Raw genomic sequence first — 19,414 nt, 5'->3', positions numbered from 1 at the left:
GAAATACATTTATACAGAGTGGGTAAAATGCTTCTTTAAACATTTTTCACTGTAATTATTTGATTTATACAAAGTTTGGATATATTTGATTAATTTTGTAGAAGCTCTAATTTAGTATTGATTGTACCGAACAAAGTAGTTAATACACCTGACTTATGGAACGGAATTCCATGGATCATGACTAGTTCTTACAAAAAAAATAAAAATTCTTCTAAACATTCGAATGCAATATATAAAGTTCGTTAATGAACAGAGTACACTAAACATTATGTATTGATTTACTCAGATCATTCAGTTACTTTTCATCATGAATTGTGATATTTAAGTAAGTATAAAAACTACAACTCTGTACACATAAATTCTGTCATTCTTTATGTGATAAAACTTGAAACTTTTATTAGTGTGGTATCACTAAAACATTAATATAATAGTACAAACAATGATTAACATATAGCATTATATTACTTTTCACTCACAATTTAATTTGTAATTGTTTGCCTGATACCATTCTGCTACACAATTTTAAGCAATAGAATAATTGTACCGATATGTTTGAAATATTTATCTTAAATTTCTTTGACGAATTTAATTATGGAATTCATGTGCATGATCTTTTACAAAGTTTCTGAAAGAAGAAAATCTCACGATTCTGTTAGAACGTATCACTTTGGGTAATCAACGTTATGTTTCGTTTGCAATGGTTTATTCTGTTTGACTAATTACGAATTATTAATCACGTGTTATTAGGCAGTGGATATTCAGAGAACCTGGCATTACGTTTTCCAAGTAATAATTCATCCAGAATTCAGAAAACAACAAAAGATTGCACATATCACCTCTACTGATAAAAAAAGTTTCAAAACTTATGTTTACAACAAAGGTCAGCATTAACGAGACGATCATTATAAAGCAGATGAAAATTATATTGTATATAGCCTAAAACTACTTTGTACCACACATTAGTATATTGATTTATGGATAAATCACTTATTTTAATGAGCCAAATGCCATTGCATAATTCGTTGCTCTTTTTACAAAACATTTGTATGACTAATTCATTACTTCTATATTTTACACTTATCTAAAGTTTCGTTTTTATGAATAAATCTTTTAAGTGAACGATATATTTACATTATTAATCCATAGCCGATTGTGTATCATACGATATAGGTATCGGTTTAGTACACATATTTTGCATTTTCTGACGTTATATTTGTGACATACACTAATTAACATTGCTAATTCACTTGTTCGTTCCTACAATTAATACTTTGAATACCATACTTTTACATCTCTTCCTATTCACCCTTTGTAAGTTATTCTAAATAAATGTTCCGCTAGTTTTGTTTTAAAGGATTATATACAACTTTATGTAAACAGTAATGTTTAACCAGTATTATGGTAAAAGTTAAAATTGATGTTCTTATATTTTTACAAATCTTAAACAATAATTGACAGATATTTACTCAAGTTAAACCTGTCAGGTCATCCCTAAAGTAATATCCGATTTTAGGTTCAGAAAAAGAGAAAAGATTTCAAACACATTTAATGTTATATAATTAATAATGTATGTTCCATAAATATTAATTATTTTCTGCCAACGATTCACAAGCTTCTGAATGCCATTTCTATAAAATTCTTAAGGTTTGGAGGAAAAGAATGTAGAGAAAGTGTAGGTGATAATCAGATGGGGCAAGAACCGGAGGATGTGGAAGTTTTCCCAGTCAAGCTCTTCAATCTTTGCAGATGTGATCCTTGCTTATGAGGCCGTGCATTATCCTGGTGCAACACAACACCTTTACAATTGATCAAAGTAGGCCTCTTTTTCTTTCAGTGCAACACTCAAGTGCTCTAACTATTGACATTAGAAGTCTGATGTAATCGTTACATTGAGTTGCAGCAACTCAAAGTGGATCACACCAACAATATTCCACCAAACGCTTGACAAGACTTTCCTAGGGTGGAGTTCCATTTTGAGCTCTGCTTTAGCCAGTTTACCTGCATTGTCTACAGCGCTTAACGTTTTATAAAATATCAATTTTTCATCTCCACTCACTAACCTGTCCAAAATAGGTGAGTTGAGTTCATGAGAATGCAGAGAAGTGCAAATGTCCACTCTTGCTCTAAAGTTGGCTTCTGTCAAATCATGAGTACCTATTTTCCTAGTTTTAACACTTTTTCAAGTTATTGCAGATGTTGGTGAACTGTTGAATGGGTTGAATTAAGTTCTGTGCTAGTTTTTCAACTGTTACAGCACAAACTTCATCAAATGTAGCCAGCAGCAAGTAATCATTAAATTCAATAGGACGATCTGAACGTGGCGTATCACTTTAGTTGTAGTCATCTGATCTGAACTTCTGAAACCACCTTTGACACTTTATTTCATTGAGAGACTCCACACCGTAAATACCTTGAATGTTTCGTAAAGTTTTTGCTCCAATATTGCCTTTTTTGAAACTTGTAAACCATTATATGCCTAATGTGCTCCTCAGACACATCTATCTTCATAAGGGTTTATTTGATTGATTATCTGAAAAAGTGGAGGTGGGTTAATTTATTTAATTTGCGTGAACATTTTTATACATGTCCTACTACATATTTTAGTCATTAAAGCCTTCTACGAAGACAGAAATGATGATGCACTTTCTGTATTAAATATTCGGACTTTACTTATGGGATGACCTGATGTATAGGTTTCCGTCTGAGGATCACGAACATTGAATGCAAAACAATAGAAAAGTCAATGTATGTGTTCCCGAAATTTTGGCCTAGCATGGCCAAGTGTGTTTAGGCGTTCGACTCGTAATCCGAGGGTCGTGGGTTCGAATCCCAGTCGTACCAAACATGTTCATCCTTTCAGCCGTGGGGCGATATTATGTGACGGTCAATCCCACTATTCGTCGGTAAAAGAGTAGCCTAAGAGTTGGCGGTAGGTGATGATGTCTACCTGCCTTCCCTCTAGTCTTACACTGCTAAATTAGGAACGACTAGCGCAGATAACCCTCGTGTAGCTTTGCGCGAAATTCAAAACAAAATTTCTCAAATGTGTGGATACTTGAACCTTTTTAGGTATTCATTGTGATTCATCACAGTTAATTGTAAGGCGATCCTTTTCTAACAGCATAAAAACTTATTTAAGAAACTAAATAAGCACAGTCACAAAACTATTCTCACCCAATAAAATTAACGATGAAATCAACAAAATAGAACCATTTCATGAAGAAATTTCCTCCAGACACTGTTGACAAAATTATACGCACACACCTAGGTTAACAACAAACAAACAATAAATCCCAAGATACAACAAACTAAAAAAATCTTACAATGCTGCATACCATACATTACTTACATCAGCAAAAAATAGCCAACATTTAAAAATAACTTGAAACACAGCAATTCAGTAAACACCAAATTTATTCAAAAACCAGGTACAAAACTAAAGTCCGTAGAACGTAAAAATTACACTGACAAACACAACGCCGACATTACTTATAAAATATAAAACACCCAGATTCTAAGTAAGGAATTATGTATAAACAAACATGAAATCAAATAAGCCCTACTTATACAACAACTAAAACCAATATAAACGAATACCTTTATACCTGTATTAATTAATAACCTAATATCTAACCGCAACATCCCCAATAATCCTGTACCAGTTTTACTTTCGTCCCAGCAAAGGTCAGTTATAAATTATCTTTGTTTACCTGAAGATGACCCAAGTAGGCTGAAACGTTGTTCTCTACTTTATTTTAATAAAAGTTTTACGACCCATATCAGCAGTCTTGAGATACATTTTTACTTCAAGTGGATTTCCCGTCATCACGAGTTTGCTGATAATTGTTATTTTGAACGCTTTTATCGTGTATATAAAATAGTTTACGGATTGGTAATTCCTGAATATTCTTTTAAATGCATACAGGTATATTTTCACACTTATATGTTGTTTACAGTGGATATGTAATTTACAAAAGCTTTTAGCGAGACACAAATAACATTTTAGAAACACGTTTTTAAGTAATACAGGTCCGGCATGGCCAAGCGTGTTAAGGAGTGCGACTCGTAAAAATGCTCTACCCTCCCAGCCGTGGGGCTTTATAATGTTACGGTCAATCCTACTATTCGTTGGTAAAAGAGTAGCCCAAGAGTTGGCGGTGGGTGGTGATGACTAGCTGCCTTCCCTCAAGTCTTACACTGTTAAATTATGGACGGCTAGCACAGATAGCCCTCGAGTAGCTTTGTGCGAAATTCAAAAACAAACAAACAAGTAATACTTGTACGTGCTCCAAGGTAAATATCCCTTGATAAATGCCCCTCTAATGATACAGCGGTATGTTTAAGGACTTACAACGCTAGAAACGTAGTTTCGATACTTGTGGTGCACAGAGCACAGATAGCCTATTGTGTGGCGATACGCTTAATTACAATCAAACAATCCTTAATAAATGCCACAGTTAATTCACAAGTAAGAATGTTATACAACTTGAAAACTGGGATCAGAGAAATTTGAAAAACGCATTCAGTTTTAAAGTGCCAGAGGGCGTATTGCTAGATGTAGTTCGATTAAGTTAAACATGATGAGGACTCTGAGAGATGACAACAGTCATCAGAGGGTTTTATGGATATCAATTTATCTTAATATGGGATATGTCATGAGTTTATATTTCTTCTCTAGTAACGAAGAAAACCTTAAAATTAACATTGTATGTTGAATTTTTTTGCAAATATACTCATTTATCTTGTATAGTCGTGAAAAGACTAGGTGATATTTCGAAGGTCGGGTGGTATTGAAGTGCAATAGGGAAGTCAGATTATTTCTGTAGTATGATTGAGTGTGCGATTTGTTATAACAAAGTATCGTCGAGTTATTTGCTGTGTTTATCGAAGGTAATCCAACTGTTGCCCCACCAGCTTTCTGAATCGTTAAGTTTTGTTTCTTTATTTGTAAACAAAAACTACCCAGTGGGCATCTTTTCTAGCGTTGTAAGTCCGCAGACATACCATGTGTTGTTACGGGAAGAACAAATGGCCAAGTAATCGAAATAAATATAAATCTCAACTTAAGTTTGCTCTTTCCACAATATAGTTTTTACTTCTATTTTTGATTAATTATCGTAACGACTTATTGGATATTTTACTGGAAAAATTTGTCTTTTCAGTTAGTAATTGCTTGTGTCATAAAAGTTTCGAGTACTTTACAATTAAAAATAGTAATTTTGAAAAGTGATCTTCTAATTTACAAATACTTTAGAGGTTTGAAACAACTATTTGTGCTGAAAATTACAGAAGCCAAAACACAAAAAAAATAAAATTGCACCTAAAGTAGCATCTGTAATTGATGTTTTATACTAAAAGGTATATAAAAGGAAAACGTGGCAATAATATTATGTATAAAAAACCAAATGTTTCTTACTATACTCAAGAAAGACCTGGAAGCATTGAGAATTGACAAATTAAAATAACAGTAATAAAACATCAAAAGCACCATTATATTTGTATTAGGCCTGGCGTGGCCAGGTGGTTAAGGAGTGTGATTTGTAATCTGAGGGTTGTGAGTTTGAATCCCTGTCACACCATACATGTTTGCCCTTCAACTGTGAGGGCATTATAATGTAGTGGTCAATCACACTATTCATTTGTGAAAGAGTAGCCTAAGAGTTGGTGGATGGTGATGACTAGCTGCCTTTCCTCTAGTCTTACACTTCTAAATTAGGGATGGCTAATGCAGATAGCCTTCATGTAGCTTTCAGCGAAATACAAAAACACACAATATTAGTATTAAATTAATATCTTCCTAAATCAGAGGGAGCTAGTATCATTAGACAAATTATATAATAGATGGTATTTGGAATGCTTGTGCACTGGAACATTTTGTAGTATATTGCATACCCATAAATGAATTAATTCTTATTTTGCAAATATATTTTGTGAGTTGTCAGACAGAACTTATAAGCATATTATTTGGACATTTGTCTCATATCATAAGTTTGCACACTACTTCGAAGTAAATGAGATTTAGATAGGATAGAATATGTAATTCTTAAAAAGCATTTTAACCTACTATAACCAAGTGATCAACATTTTAACAGGAGAACACTTTTCAACAAAACATATGTCATATTGATGCATTGGTATTATTCAATCCACTATATACTTTAAAATATGAAATTTCTATGCTATAGTACATGCATGTTGACAATACTATGAAACAATACACAGCAGTATTTTGTTCTGTGAGTGTGATACACAAATAGTCACAAAAATTTGCTTATTCAAATTATTATACAAATGTTGAACATAATCTATGCCGAAATGGAAAAAATTTGAAACAAATTATTATTTAAGGTATAATTAGTAAAAAAAAAAAAATTCTTTTTTGTCACTTGTAATAATGTAAATATACCAGAATTGTTGAGAAACCTGATGTTAAAGGGAATACCAGTATCTTAGTGTACAGTTGCAGAACAGTGCATTTCTTTGTGTGGTTTTTGTAAGTTCTGACCATTTAGTTACATCTTACGTTCTGTACTTCATCTGTATCAGTTTGTTGTTTTTGTCACCATTTTCATTTCGAGATGTGAGAAAAATTATGCTTAGAATTAGTTATGAAAATTACAAAATAATTTGAGGTTCCTAAATATTAAACTATGTGATATTTTTTGAAGGAAGCAACATTTAATTCTTAATTTATCTCTGTAGTAAAAACACCAAGTTTTGATAAGAATGTAAAGGTGAAGATTTTGTGTGATCATGGAAGTATTAAATATGAAGGTTGAACCATTTTATGATGAGAAACAAGAAGATTTGGATATCAAATTGGAGAAGAATGAAGATGAAAGTTTTACAATATCTAGTAGTAAGTATGTGTGTAGAGAGAACATCTTTCATGTTCTTCCTGACATAAACACTGTCAATTTACCTGGTTAAATTTAGCATTGTGTCAGTATTTCGTTATTTATTGATAAATGTTTTCAATGGATGATTTTATACCCTATACAAGGGATGTACATTAGTAAAGTAATGTTTGACACTTTCATTTTCCTGGTTATATTAGTCATTGATTTCATGAACTATTGAATCTATTGACACTTTCTTAGTCATATTCTGTACATGGGGTTAAACCTGAGGCGTGTGAAGTGGGAATTCTACTAACTGAGATAAAGGATCAATGTGCCATGTGCTGTTAGTAAAGAGTATATATGTGATTTTATCAGTTAAAATATAATTATTTTTGTTATCTACTGGTAATTTGAAGCTACATAATTACATCTTTTTGTCAGTCATTTAACATTACATGACTCAAAATTCTGAATCTCTTAGCTACAATGTATCATGTTTAACAAGTTTCCAAGTAATGCATTAGTTATCTTAGAATTTTATCCATCTTTAAGTGAGGCATCATTCACAATCTGCATAATTTAACATACTTTTACAGTCTTCTTCTGTTTGCTTCTTCATGTATTTCTGCTTGCATCAGTTTGCAAGACTTGTCAGTTTTGGTTGGTCTGCATTTCAACACTCAAGTTGTTTTTTTTAGTTTATAATTATTGTTCTTCATTGGAAACTTTCTGATACTAGATATAGATATTTTGCTCTTTCACTCTGGAATGTTTGGCTACTATTGTGGACTTTACAACTAACAATGTGCATATATATTTTCAGATCCTGCCCTATCCTGAAAGTTAATTTTTTTATGCAACAGTATATTAAGTAAGGAACTATGGAAGAGGCTTTTTCAACTAAATACACAACTGTTTTTTATTATGATATATGGTGCATAAATTACATTGTGTCTTGTTCTCAAGAAATCTACATTGTTTATATCTCTTGGTACAGGAAAAGCTGATTATGTGGAAGAAAAATCTCTACAAACAGTTTTGAAGTTTGATATGATAAAAGAGGAGAAAGAAGATAACTTTGATGGATCAACAGTGAAAACTGAGGTAATTTGTAGATTGAAACTTTTATCATTCTGTTATTGAATATAATATGTAGGTGTAATTGTGTCTTTCAAGATATTTTTTTGAAGCTGATTGGTAGTAACATTTTATAGCTACAATCTGAAGAAATTTGCTAGAAGTTTGCTGCAATGTCACACATAAAGTCATTTCATCTCTTCTTACAATAGTAATATTTGCTGTACAAAATAGAACTTAATTTTTGGATTTCTTATCGTATTCTGAAAGTTCTCTTGCTTTGTGTTTAATGATCTGTAATATTTACAGTAGTTTAGTATCTTACATTGAACCAATACCAGAGTGAAGTTTTGCCAAGACTTTCAGCAGTCTTAGTTGGACGTACATCTGATACATCTGATACATCTTGTGAAGGAATAGTATAAATATCCACTTCATTCTGCTGCTACATGAGTTATGTGACAGTAAAATGGATGTCAGGGAAACTGCTTGTTTACATGTAAGCTGTGTTGCTGTTTCAGTAGAGATCGTTCTGGAGTATATTGTGAACTGTTGTCTGGGGCATGTGATAGGCTCTCACCACTTCCATTTGTGTTTGTGGATTGACTTTTGTTATAAAATTACACACTTTGTTTACCACATCTATGATTCAACTTGTAGGTCTGTTTCTAAATGATTCTAATTCTTGTTGGTTAATAAGTGGTGTTTGATATTCAATTAATGAATGGGTTGATTAAACTTTGCTACAGATATATTTTGCTGTACATGTCACAAGATTTCAGGTAGTCACATTTGAGATTTAACCCTGTCACAGTAGACCGTATCAAAGGTTGTGTCATTGCATTTGTTGACTTGCTTTCAAAATGTTATTGAACTAGTATTTTATGAATCTGTGTAAATACTTTTGGTATCAAATTATAATTCACAAATTGTATTATACATTATTTATTTTTTAAATTTAGAAATAAGTGTAAAAAAAAACCCAGCTGAATATCAATTTTTGTGTCATGTGGTATGTTGAGTGCAACATTGGTTCAAATGAGATGTTTGTCATGACACAAAGTCCACAGTTTTGTAGAAATTAGGAACTCAAATTAACAATATTGACAAACTAGAATATAGAATGAAATCTTTTAGCTTTTCTATTTGCTGAGCGATCACTTTACTTAGTGAATCAACATGGTGCTCTCCCACTGGTTTCTTTTTTCCACTTTTGGAAATGGTTTCTTATATATACTTCTACATAGATGACATGTGAATAACCAGTCAGAATCTCAGAATAATCCTTTAGTGATTTTCTCAGCCATTTCTAAATACAGTTATTTCCTCTTTCTTTCAATACAAACCTCTGTGTTGGTACATTAGGATTTTAGCCTTTTCAATATTTGTTTTATTTTATTATTTTTTCACACAAATACAGCTTAGCTGTTAAACTTGAATTATAATACAATTATGTGGTATTAATGAAGTAATTAATAATTTTTTGGTTATTCAAGTATGTATATAGATATACACACACATCATCAGTTTTTATGAGATAATTTATATATGTACTTCCTATTTTAAAATATGCTTATTCTCATTTTATTTCTGAAAATGTCAAAAGTTGTGTACAAAGTGGGTATACTTTCACTGTGAGTTTCAAACACTCATACAACTACAATGGAATTTTGTGCACCTACCAGTAAAATAAATTAATAAACTTCCATGTTTGTGAATCTATAATTATCTATAGGGCTTCCAAGGTAATCATCATAATGCTATATTTCTCCACCAACAGGAGAGTAACACAACCTTCATGGATTGTATTCCCTGTGAACATCAGTGTATGATCATATGTTCATTTTTCCCTGACACTGCCTATTTTCAGACTTGCTTTTTTTCAGTTCTTTTTAGGTGTTTAGTTACTTTGATCATTGGATTTGTTTATTTACTGCTACATTCCTTTGTTTTTGGTGCACTTTTGTTCTGTCCACCTAATTAGAACTTTAATTTATGTAGTCATCCCTTTCCTTGTTTGTGTTCTTTATCACATTGAATAAATAAAATAAAACGTTCAATGGCTACAGCTTATCAGTCATTCTATTTCTTTCAGATATTTTTCCCCTTTTGTCTATAATCATCATCATCATTCAGATACCCATACTTTTGCAGCTTTTTGTCCTGTATTAGGACTGATTAATTTATTCCCTAACCCCTCCATTTCACAAAGATATTACATTCCTATAATCTGTTGTTTTTGTCCTGTTTTATTTTTCATGGTGTGATTCTTCTATTTCTGATACTCTTTGAGGCTATCCTGCTCAAACTGTTCCCTCTCATGAACTCCACCAATGCTTGTTTTGTTTATGGTATAACCTCTTGTCTGTGGACTTATCCTCATCCAATTTCACAGCTTCAATTCATCAGCTGAATCATTTGACATATTTTGTTAGGTCCAACATAGCCTACAATCCGTCACAGTCTGTCTTTGTAACATAGCTTCCAATCAGCTCAATTATGTCACAGTCTGTCTTGCTTCCTTTCAAAACTGACCAGAGATCTCAAAGAATGGTGTGTGAACTACATATAATATATTCATCTATAGTTGCATGTATTACAAGATGTTTTTATGTACTCTAATGTTACCATCCCTCTAGTTTACCCTAGGTTGTAGTGTATTGACCTTAGCCTGCTGAGTTTAATTTCCAACTTCATCACTAACCTTGTGCATTTCAGGGAAACATTTTATGCTGATCTTTTCATATAGATCCTGAAAAAAATACCAAATATACCAAAAGTTGGGAAAACTAATAGAGAACTCAAACCAACTACCCAACTTACATGCAGAACCAAACATTAAATTCTTTGTATTTGATGTCATCAGATGTCAATGAATGGTACTCCTTACCTCATCGGAATTGTTTATTCAAAATCTGTATCAAGCAAGGAAGTACAGAAATCTAAAGCTGATCTGCTCTTGCTTGGTGCCAACTATTGAGATGGGGTTCTCTTAAAAACTTCAACACCATATCTGTATAACTGTCTTGGCATTTCAACAATTTTTCAAAAAAACAGAAAGCAGACAGAATGAAATGTAATTATTCACTCAATCCTAGCTCATACTTTGATGTCTTTAGTCATGTTAACCATTATGCTATCTTCTTATAATGATCCATTTCCAGATGATTGTGCCTGATGACAATGGTTCACTCATACTTATGTGTTTTAACATATATCATTTACTCGTCATTCTTAAAGTGAAGCCCAAAAGAACAATGACCTCTCAGTCCCAAGCTGCTGGAGAATTGGATATGGGGAGATTCATTTACAAGGGGTGTATTTCATCCAATAAACAACCAATTGGGTACAAACTTAACTTGAGATATATGGCAGGAGGTGTAGTACATTACAACCATGTATGATATCTGTTGAGTAGCCAGTCCCCTGTTGTTAAGCCTAGCTGAACAAGATTTGGATTTACCTCAGAATATATATGAGGGCTCCTCTTGCTTATTGTTATAGTATTAACCTGTTGTATATAACTAAAGTAAAATGATTTGAAACCTTATTCACATTGTACATTCTAACATTTCACCCACCTTGAAAACATGTGACCACTTTCATGATCTTTGGTCTATTATCACTTTGACATTAAACACCCATAAGGTGTTCCCTTCTTTAGAAAGATGCAGTCTTTCACTGGTTGCTGCTCCACTGGGTGACTCCTAGCTGTTAATGGTGTACATAGGTATGTAATATATCTGAAATTATTTTATTTAAATATGATTATACAAAAAATTATAATAATCTAAAGTCATACCATTTTAAAAAAGGTATTTAAATGGTTTTTAGTACTGTTTACACATATAATTAAGTTCCAAGCAATAGGTTAATTAATTATATTATTTTGAACTAGTAAACTGTAGAGACTATGTGTGATGATAATGCTAGCTGTTCAATATTAGATTGCATTTGTCCAGGAGAAAACAGAACAGTCTGGTGACTTGTTAGAAGAAGGTATTATTTCAAAGTTCAGTGACAGTAGTGATGATGATTTATATAGTTCAGACAAAAATGTTATGAATGTGAAAACAAAAACTGAATTTAAAGAAGAAATAGAATCCACATCAGAAAGTACACATGGTAAGTACACATTTTTACAACTAAAGTTCTTTGATACTGGCTTGATAGAGTTGATTATTGTCTTGGTATTTTATTGAAGACAAAAAATTTGAAGTTTGTAATTATTTGTATAAAATGAAACAGAAAGAAACTTTAACTGACCTGTGTTTATCTTCCTGATTATTTATAAATAAGGTTTTTAATTAATGAATGTGATCCATATCAGTAGATTGTTTAAACAAATACAGAGGATGTATTTCTATCATTTATTTCTATAGATATGATTTATTGAACACTACTAGCCTTGTAGAACCTTGGTTTTTAATCATCCCAAATACCCATGGTGAATGCAGTAACCAAACAACTTCTAATCATAGTGATGGTACCTAAAGTTCAACAATGAATAAGTGATGTATCAACAAATAATATGGTCTAAATCTTGACATTTACGAATACATATCATTAACATTTGAACATTTAAAAGTATAGTTATGTTTACAGTGAGTTGAAGAATTAAGAGACATGAATTTGAATCAAGTCATAATTTTTCTGGTTTGGAACTGAGACAAAATGAAATAATTTGCCTGTTACAACTTGTGACTTGATTTGCATCTCAACTTAAATAACTTTTTTTTGAAATCCAAGAAGAAAAATACAATCTTAAATTTTACTGAACATATCTTGCCAAAAGGACGTCATGGACACAATACTCCATATTTACATGAACTCAAAAGGTCATGAATCTAGGGGAGCAATAATTTACTCTAAATGCATGTGTATCAGTGAACTTTTATAATCCTAGTATCAGGGTTAAGAATACTTAAAACAAATAGTCTTCACTCAGAACTCAGCTAGTAATATCATACACCAAGCACACACCAACACACTTATTGGAGCCTTTAAAGTGATGCTGGTCCAAAATAAGAGATACTCTATACTTCCTTGAATAATCTGTATAACTAAACAGATTACTGGGATTACTGCATATGAGACACTATTCGTGTACCATCAGTTTGTCTTAGTACAACATTGGAGTCAGTGATATACAGGTTATATCATTTTTATATATAAGAAAGGATACCTCCCCCCCAAAAAAAAAAAACACACACAAAACAACAACAACAACAACCCATTCTAAACTATGCCTGATAATCATTTGAAGATTTTATGATGATCAATCATTTAAATATGTAAAATATATTTTAAAATGTAGTTTAGAAAGATAGTAGCTGAAAGAGCATTGGTTGTTGTAATATTCTGCTGTCTTATTTTTTACAGGAGATTTTACTTTTTCCACTAAAATCCTTTGGAATGTGGAATGTTATCAACAACTTGTTTTATGTGGTTCAGGTATCAAGGTTTGAAACTGGGAAAAACTTCATTATAATTAGTTTTAGCTTTAATATTTTCATACATGTATTGATCATATGAAAATATTAAATATACTTAGAAGTTCATGAAATATATTATTAACCATGATATGACATCATTTATATGTTTATTTCAGATACAAATACCAGTGTGAACATCCACTGTGTGAGTCAGTGTCCTGGTTATCATGGTATAAAACAAGATTACTACACAGAAGTTATAAAATCCTCCAAACCAAACAATGAAACAGGTGGAGAAACAACTTTAAATGGAAATAATATAAAAGAATTTAGAACATTGGATAAACTAAACCAAGAACAGAGGATACAACCTGGAGAGAAACCATATAATTGTGTAGTTGATGTTAAAAAGTGTGAGAGAAATAGTCCATTGGAACAACTTAAAAGAAGTCACACTGGGAAGATGTCTTACAGTTGTGAGATTTGTGGAAAATCATTAGTATCAAATAGAAACTTAAAATCACATCAAAGAATACACACTGGAGAGAAGCCTTACAGTTGTACAGTGTGTGAAAAACAGTTTAGAACAAAAAAATGTTTTAAAAAATCACCATAGAACACACACTTGTGAGAAACCTTACAGTTGTACTGTGTGTGGGAAACAATTTAGAAGGAATTATGAATTAACAATACATCAAAGAATACACACTGGGGAGAAACCTTACACTTGTACAGTGTGTGGGAAACAATTTAGAGGAAATAGTGTGTTGAAAGTACATCAAGCAATACATACTGGGGAGAAACCTTACAGTTGTACAGTGTGTGGGAAACAGTTTAGAACATATGGTGTGTTAAAAGTACATCAAAGTGTACACACTGGGAGAAGCCACAGTTGTACAGTGTGTGGAAAACGATTTAGAACAAAGAGTGGAATAACGATACATAAAGGAATACATACTGGTGAGAAACCTTACACTTGTGCTGTGTGTGGTAAGCGATTTAGAACATATGGAGAAGTAATAAAACACCAAAGAACACACACTTCTGAGGAACATTACACTTGTACTGTGTGTGAAAACAATTTAGAACAAAGAGTAAATTAACAATACATCAAAGAACACATAGTGGGGAGAAATCATACAGTTGTACAGTGTGTGGGAAACAATTCAGAACATATGGTAAATTAAATCATCATAAAAAAATACATAGTTGTGAGAAACCTTACTGTTGTCCAGTGTGTGGAAAACAATTTACAGCAAACAGTACATTAAAATACATCAGAGAATACACACTGGGGAGAAACCTTACAGTTGTACAGTATGTGAAAACAATTTATAACAAATTATCAATTAAAATATCATCAACAGCTACACACTGGGATAAAACCTCACAGTTGTACAGTGTGTGAAAAAACAATTTATGACAAAATATCAAGTAAAATGTCATCAACAGCTACACACTGGTGTAAAACCTTACAGTTGTACTGTGTGTGGAAAACAATTTACAACAAAAAGTAAGTTAACAATACATCAAAGAATACACACTGGGGAGAAACCTTACAGTTGTGCAGTTTGTTGGAAACAGTTCAGAACAAAAAATGCTTTAAAAAGTCACCAAAGAACACACACGTGTGAAAAACCTTACAGTTGTATAGTGTGTGGAAAAGAATTTCGAACAAATAGTGGATTAACAATGCATCAAGGTATGCATACTGGAGAGAAGCCTTACAGTTGTACAGTTTGTGATAAACAGTTTACAACAAAAGGTGCTTTAAAAAATCATCAAGGAATGCATACTTTTGAAAAACCTTATTGTTGTACAGTGTGTGGAAAGCAATTTAGATCAAGAAGTGAATTAAAAATACATGAAAGAATACATACTGGGGAGAAGCCTTACAGTTGTACAGTGTGTGGAAGAGGATTTAGAACAAAAGATTTTTTAAAAAATCACCATAGAATACACACTGGTGAGAAACCTTACAGTTGTATAATGTGTGGGAAAAAACTAAGATCAAATTATGACTTAAAAATACATCAAAGAATACACACTGGGGAGAATCCTTACATTTGTACAGTTTGTGGAAGACAGTTTAGAACAAATAGTGGATTAGTAACTCATCGAGGAATACATACTGGAGAGAAACCTTACAGTTGTACAGTTTGTGAAAAACAATTTAGAACAAAAGAGGGTTTAAAAAATCATCAAAGAATACACACTGGTGAGAAACCTTACAGTTGTACAGTGTGTGGAAAACAGTTTAGAATAAAATACTCTTTAAGAAAACACCAAAGAACACACAGTTGTGAGGAACATTACACTTGTACAGTGTGTGGAAAAGAACTTAGAACAAAAGGTTATTTAAAAAATCATCAGAAATCACACTTATAAGGAACCTGACAGTTGTGCAGTGTAAAACAGTTTAGAATAAAATGCTTTTTTAAGAAAACACCAAAGAACACACAGTTGTGAGAGGAACATTACACTTGTACAGTGTGTGGAAAGAACTTAGAACAAAAGGTTATTTAAAAATCATCAGAAATCACACTTATAAGGAACCTGACAGTTGTGCAGTGTGTAAAACAGTTTAGAATAAAATACCTTTAAGAAAACACCAAAGAACACACAGTTGTGAGGAACATTACACTTGTACAGTGTGTGGAAAAGAACTTAGAACAGAAGGTTTAAAAAAATCATCAGAAATCACACTTATAAGGAACCTGACAGTTGTACAGTGTGTATCAGAACACACACTTATAAGGAACCTGACAGTTGTACAGTGTGTATCAGAACACACACTTATAAGGAACCTGACAGTTGTACAGTGTGTATCAGAAACACACTTATAAGGAACCTGACAGTTGTACAGTGTGTATCAGGAACACACAGTTATGAGGAACCTGACAGTTGTACAGTGTGTATCAGAACACACACTTATAAGGAACCTGACAGTTGTACAGTGTGTAAAACAGTTTAGAATAAAATACTCTTTAAGAAAACACCAAAGAACACACAGTTGTGAGGAACATTACACTTGTACAGTGTGTGGAAAAGAACTTAGAACAAAAGGTTATTTAAAAAAATCATCAGAAATCACTTATAAGGAACTGACAGTTATAAGTATCAGAACCTGACAGTTGTACAGTGTGTAAAACAGTTTAGAATAAAATACTCTTTAAGAAAACACCAAAGAACACACAGTTGTGAGGAACATTACACTTGTACAGTGTGTGGAAAAGAACTTAGAACAAAAGGTTATTTAAAAAATCATCAGAAATCACACTTATAAGGAACCTGACAGTTGTACAGTGTGTATCAGAACACACACTTATAAGGAACCTGACAGTTGTACAGTGTGTATCAGAACACACACTTATAAGGAACCTGACAGTTGTACAGTGTGTATCAGAACACACACTTATAAGGAACCTGACAGTTGTACAGTGTGTATCAGAACACACACTTATAAGGAACCTGACAGTTGTACAGTGTGTATCAGAAACACACACTTATAAGGAACCTGACAGTTGTACAGTGTGTATCAGAACACACACTTATAAGGAACCTGACAGTTGTACAGTGTGTATCAGAACACACACTTATAAGGAACCTGACAGTTGTACAGTGTGTATCAGAACACACAGTTGTGAGGAACCTGACAGTTGTACAGTGTGTATCAGAACACACACTTATAAGGAACCTGACAGTTGTACTTGTACAGTGTATCAGAAATCACACTTATAAGGAACCTGACAGTTGTACAGTGTGTATCAGAACACACACTTATAAGGAACCTGACAGTTGTACAGTGTGTAAAACAGTTTAGAATAAAATACTCTTTAAGAAAACACCAAAGAACACACAGTTGTGAGGAACATTACACTTGTACAGTGTGTGGAAAAGAACTTAGAACAAAAGGTTATTTTTTAAAAAAATCATCAGAAATCACACTTATAAGGAACCTGACAGTTGTACAGTGTGTATCAGAACACACACTTATAAGGAACCTGACAGTTGTACAGTGTGTATCAGAACACACACTTATAAGGAACCTGACAGTTGTACAGTGTGTATCAGAACACACACTTATAAGGAACCTGACAGTTGTACAGTGTGTATCAGAACACACACTTATAAGGAACCTGACAGTTGTACAGTGTGTATCAGAACACACAGTTGTGGAGGAACCTGACAGTTGTACAGTGTGTATCAGAACACACACTTATAAGGAACCTGACAGTTGTACAGTGTGTATCAGAACACACACTTATAAGGAACCTGACAGTTGTACAGTGTGTATCAGAACACACACTTATAAGGAACCTGACAGTTGTACAGTGTGTACTCAGAACACACAGTTGTGAGGAACCTGACAGTTGTACAGTGTGTATCAGAACACACACTTATAAGGAAAGGAACCTGACAGTTGTACAGTGTGTATCAGAACACACACTTATAAGGAACCTGATGAAGTTGTACAGTGTGTATCAGAACACACACTTATAAGGAACCTGACAGTTGTACAGTGTGTATCAGAACACACACTTATAAGGAACCCTGACAGTTGTAAAACAGTGTAAAATCAGAACAACACACTTATAAGGAACCTGACAGTTGCGCTACAGTGTGTATCGTAGAACACACAGTTGTGAGGAACCTGGACAGTTGTACAGTGTGTATCAGAACACACACTTATAAGGAACCTGCCTGACAGTGTACATACAGTGTGTATCAGAACACACACTTATAAGGAACCTGACAGTTGTACAGGTGTAAAATCAGCAAACACACAGTTGTGAGGAACCTGACAGGTTGTTTACAGTGTGTATCAGAACACACACTTATAAGGAACCTGACAGTTGTACAGTGTGTATCAGAACACACACTTATAAGGAACCAACAGTTGTACAGTGTGTATCAGAACACACAGTTGTGAGGAACCTGACAGTTGTACAGTGTGTATCACAACACACACACTTATAAGGAACCTGACAGTTGTACAGTGTGTATCAGAACACACACTTATAAGGAACCTGATTAGTTGTACAGTGTGTATCAGAACACACACTTGTGAGGAACCTGACAGTTGTACAGTGTGTATCAGAACACACACTTATGAAGGAACCTGACAGTTGTACAGTGTACATCAAGAACACACACTTATAAGGAACCTGACAGTTGTACAGTGTGTATCAGAACACACAGTTGTGAGGAACCTGACAAGTTGTGCCAGTGTATTGTAGGAACACACACTTATAGCGGAACCTGACAGTTGTACAGTGTGTATCAGAACACACACACTTATGGGCGAACCTGACAGTTGTACAGCAGTGTACTGTACCAGAACACACACTTATAAGGAACCTGACAGTTGTACAAGAAATTGAAATCGTGAAACACACACTCATGTATAAAACCTGACAGCTGCGTTGCGTGTATCGTAGGAACCACAACGGATTGTACAGTGTGTATCAGAACACACACTTATAAGGAACCTGTACAGTGTGTACAGTGTATCAGAACACACACTTATAAGGAACCTGACAGTTGTACAGTGTGTATCAGAACACACACTTATATGCGGAACCTGACAGATAGCCATACAGTGTGTATCAGAACACACACTTATGGGAACCTGATTAGCCAAAGCAGTGCGTCATCAGAACACACACTTATAAGGAACCTGACAGTTGTACACAGAAGTGTATCAGAACACACACCTTATAAGGAACCTGGACAGCCAGTACAGTGTGTCAGAACACACAGTTGTTGAGGAACCTGACAGTTGTAACAGTGTGTAGTCAGAACACACACTTATAAGGAACCTGACAGTTGTACAGTAAAGTGTAATCAGAACACACCTGACAGTTATACAGTGAACCCTGACAGTTGTACAGTGTGTAATCGAGAACAACACACTTATAAGGAACCTGACAGTTGTACAATACAGGTGTGTATCAGAAATCACACTTATAAGGAACCTGACAGTTGTACAGTGTGTATCAGAACACACACACTTATAAGGAACCACTGACAGTTTGTACAGTGTGTATCAGGAACACA

The 19,414-nt window shown here is 33.4% G+C and overlaps 2 protein-coding genes across 7 annotated transcripts; both read left to right on the top strand.

Moving 5' to 3' along the window:
• Positions 1-4,553: 4,553 nt before the first annotated feature.
• LOC143234256 (uncharacterized) lies at positions 4,554-14,112 on the top strand. Of its 6 annotated transcripts, none has more exons than XM_076471479.1 (5): positions 4,554-4,890; positions 6,703-6,859; positions 7,840-7,946; positions 11,867-12,044; positions 13,531-14,112. In XM_076471479.1, the coding sequence occupies exons 2-5, from the start codon at positions 6,754-6,756 to the stop codon at positions 13,968-13,970; spliced, it is 831 nt and encodes a 276-aa protein (XP_076327594.1). In that variant the 5' UTR covers positions 4,554-4,890; positions 6,703-6,753; the 3' UTR covers positions 13,971-14,112. The 6 variants fall into 6 exon arrangements, with proteins under 6 accessions (XP_076327594.1, XP_076327597.1, XP_076327593.1 ...); XM_076471482.1 differs by having other exon boundaries at positions 4,554-4,986; positions 11,882-12,044; XM_076471478.1 differs by having other exon boundaries at positions 4,554-4,986.
• Positions 14,113-14,769: 657 nt separating this feature from the next.
• On the top strand, positions 14,770-15,747 carry LOC143234255 (uncharacterized). Its single transcript, XM_076471477.1, has one exon. It carries the CDS (start codon positions 14,774-14,776, stop codon positions 15,740-15,742), a length of 969 nt encoding a protein of 322 aa, XP_076327592.1. The 5' UTR covers positions 14,770-14,773; the 3' UTR covers positions 15,743-15,747.
• Positions 15,748-19,414: the final 3,667 nt, after the last annotated feature.

Source organism: Tachypleus tridentatus, chromosome 12, assembly GCF_004210375.1.
Source record: "Tachypleus tridentatus isolate NWPU-2018 chromosome 12, ASM421037v1, whole genome shotgun sequence".
In the NCBI taxonomy this organism is placed as follows: Eukaryota; Metazoa; Arthropoda; class Merostomata; order Xiphosura; family Limulidae; genus Tachypleus; species Tachypleus tridentatus.
Note: the sequence above shows the minus strand (reverse complement) of the source record. Positions and strands in the feature narration are given on the sequence as shown.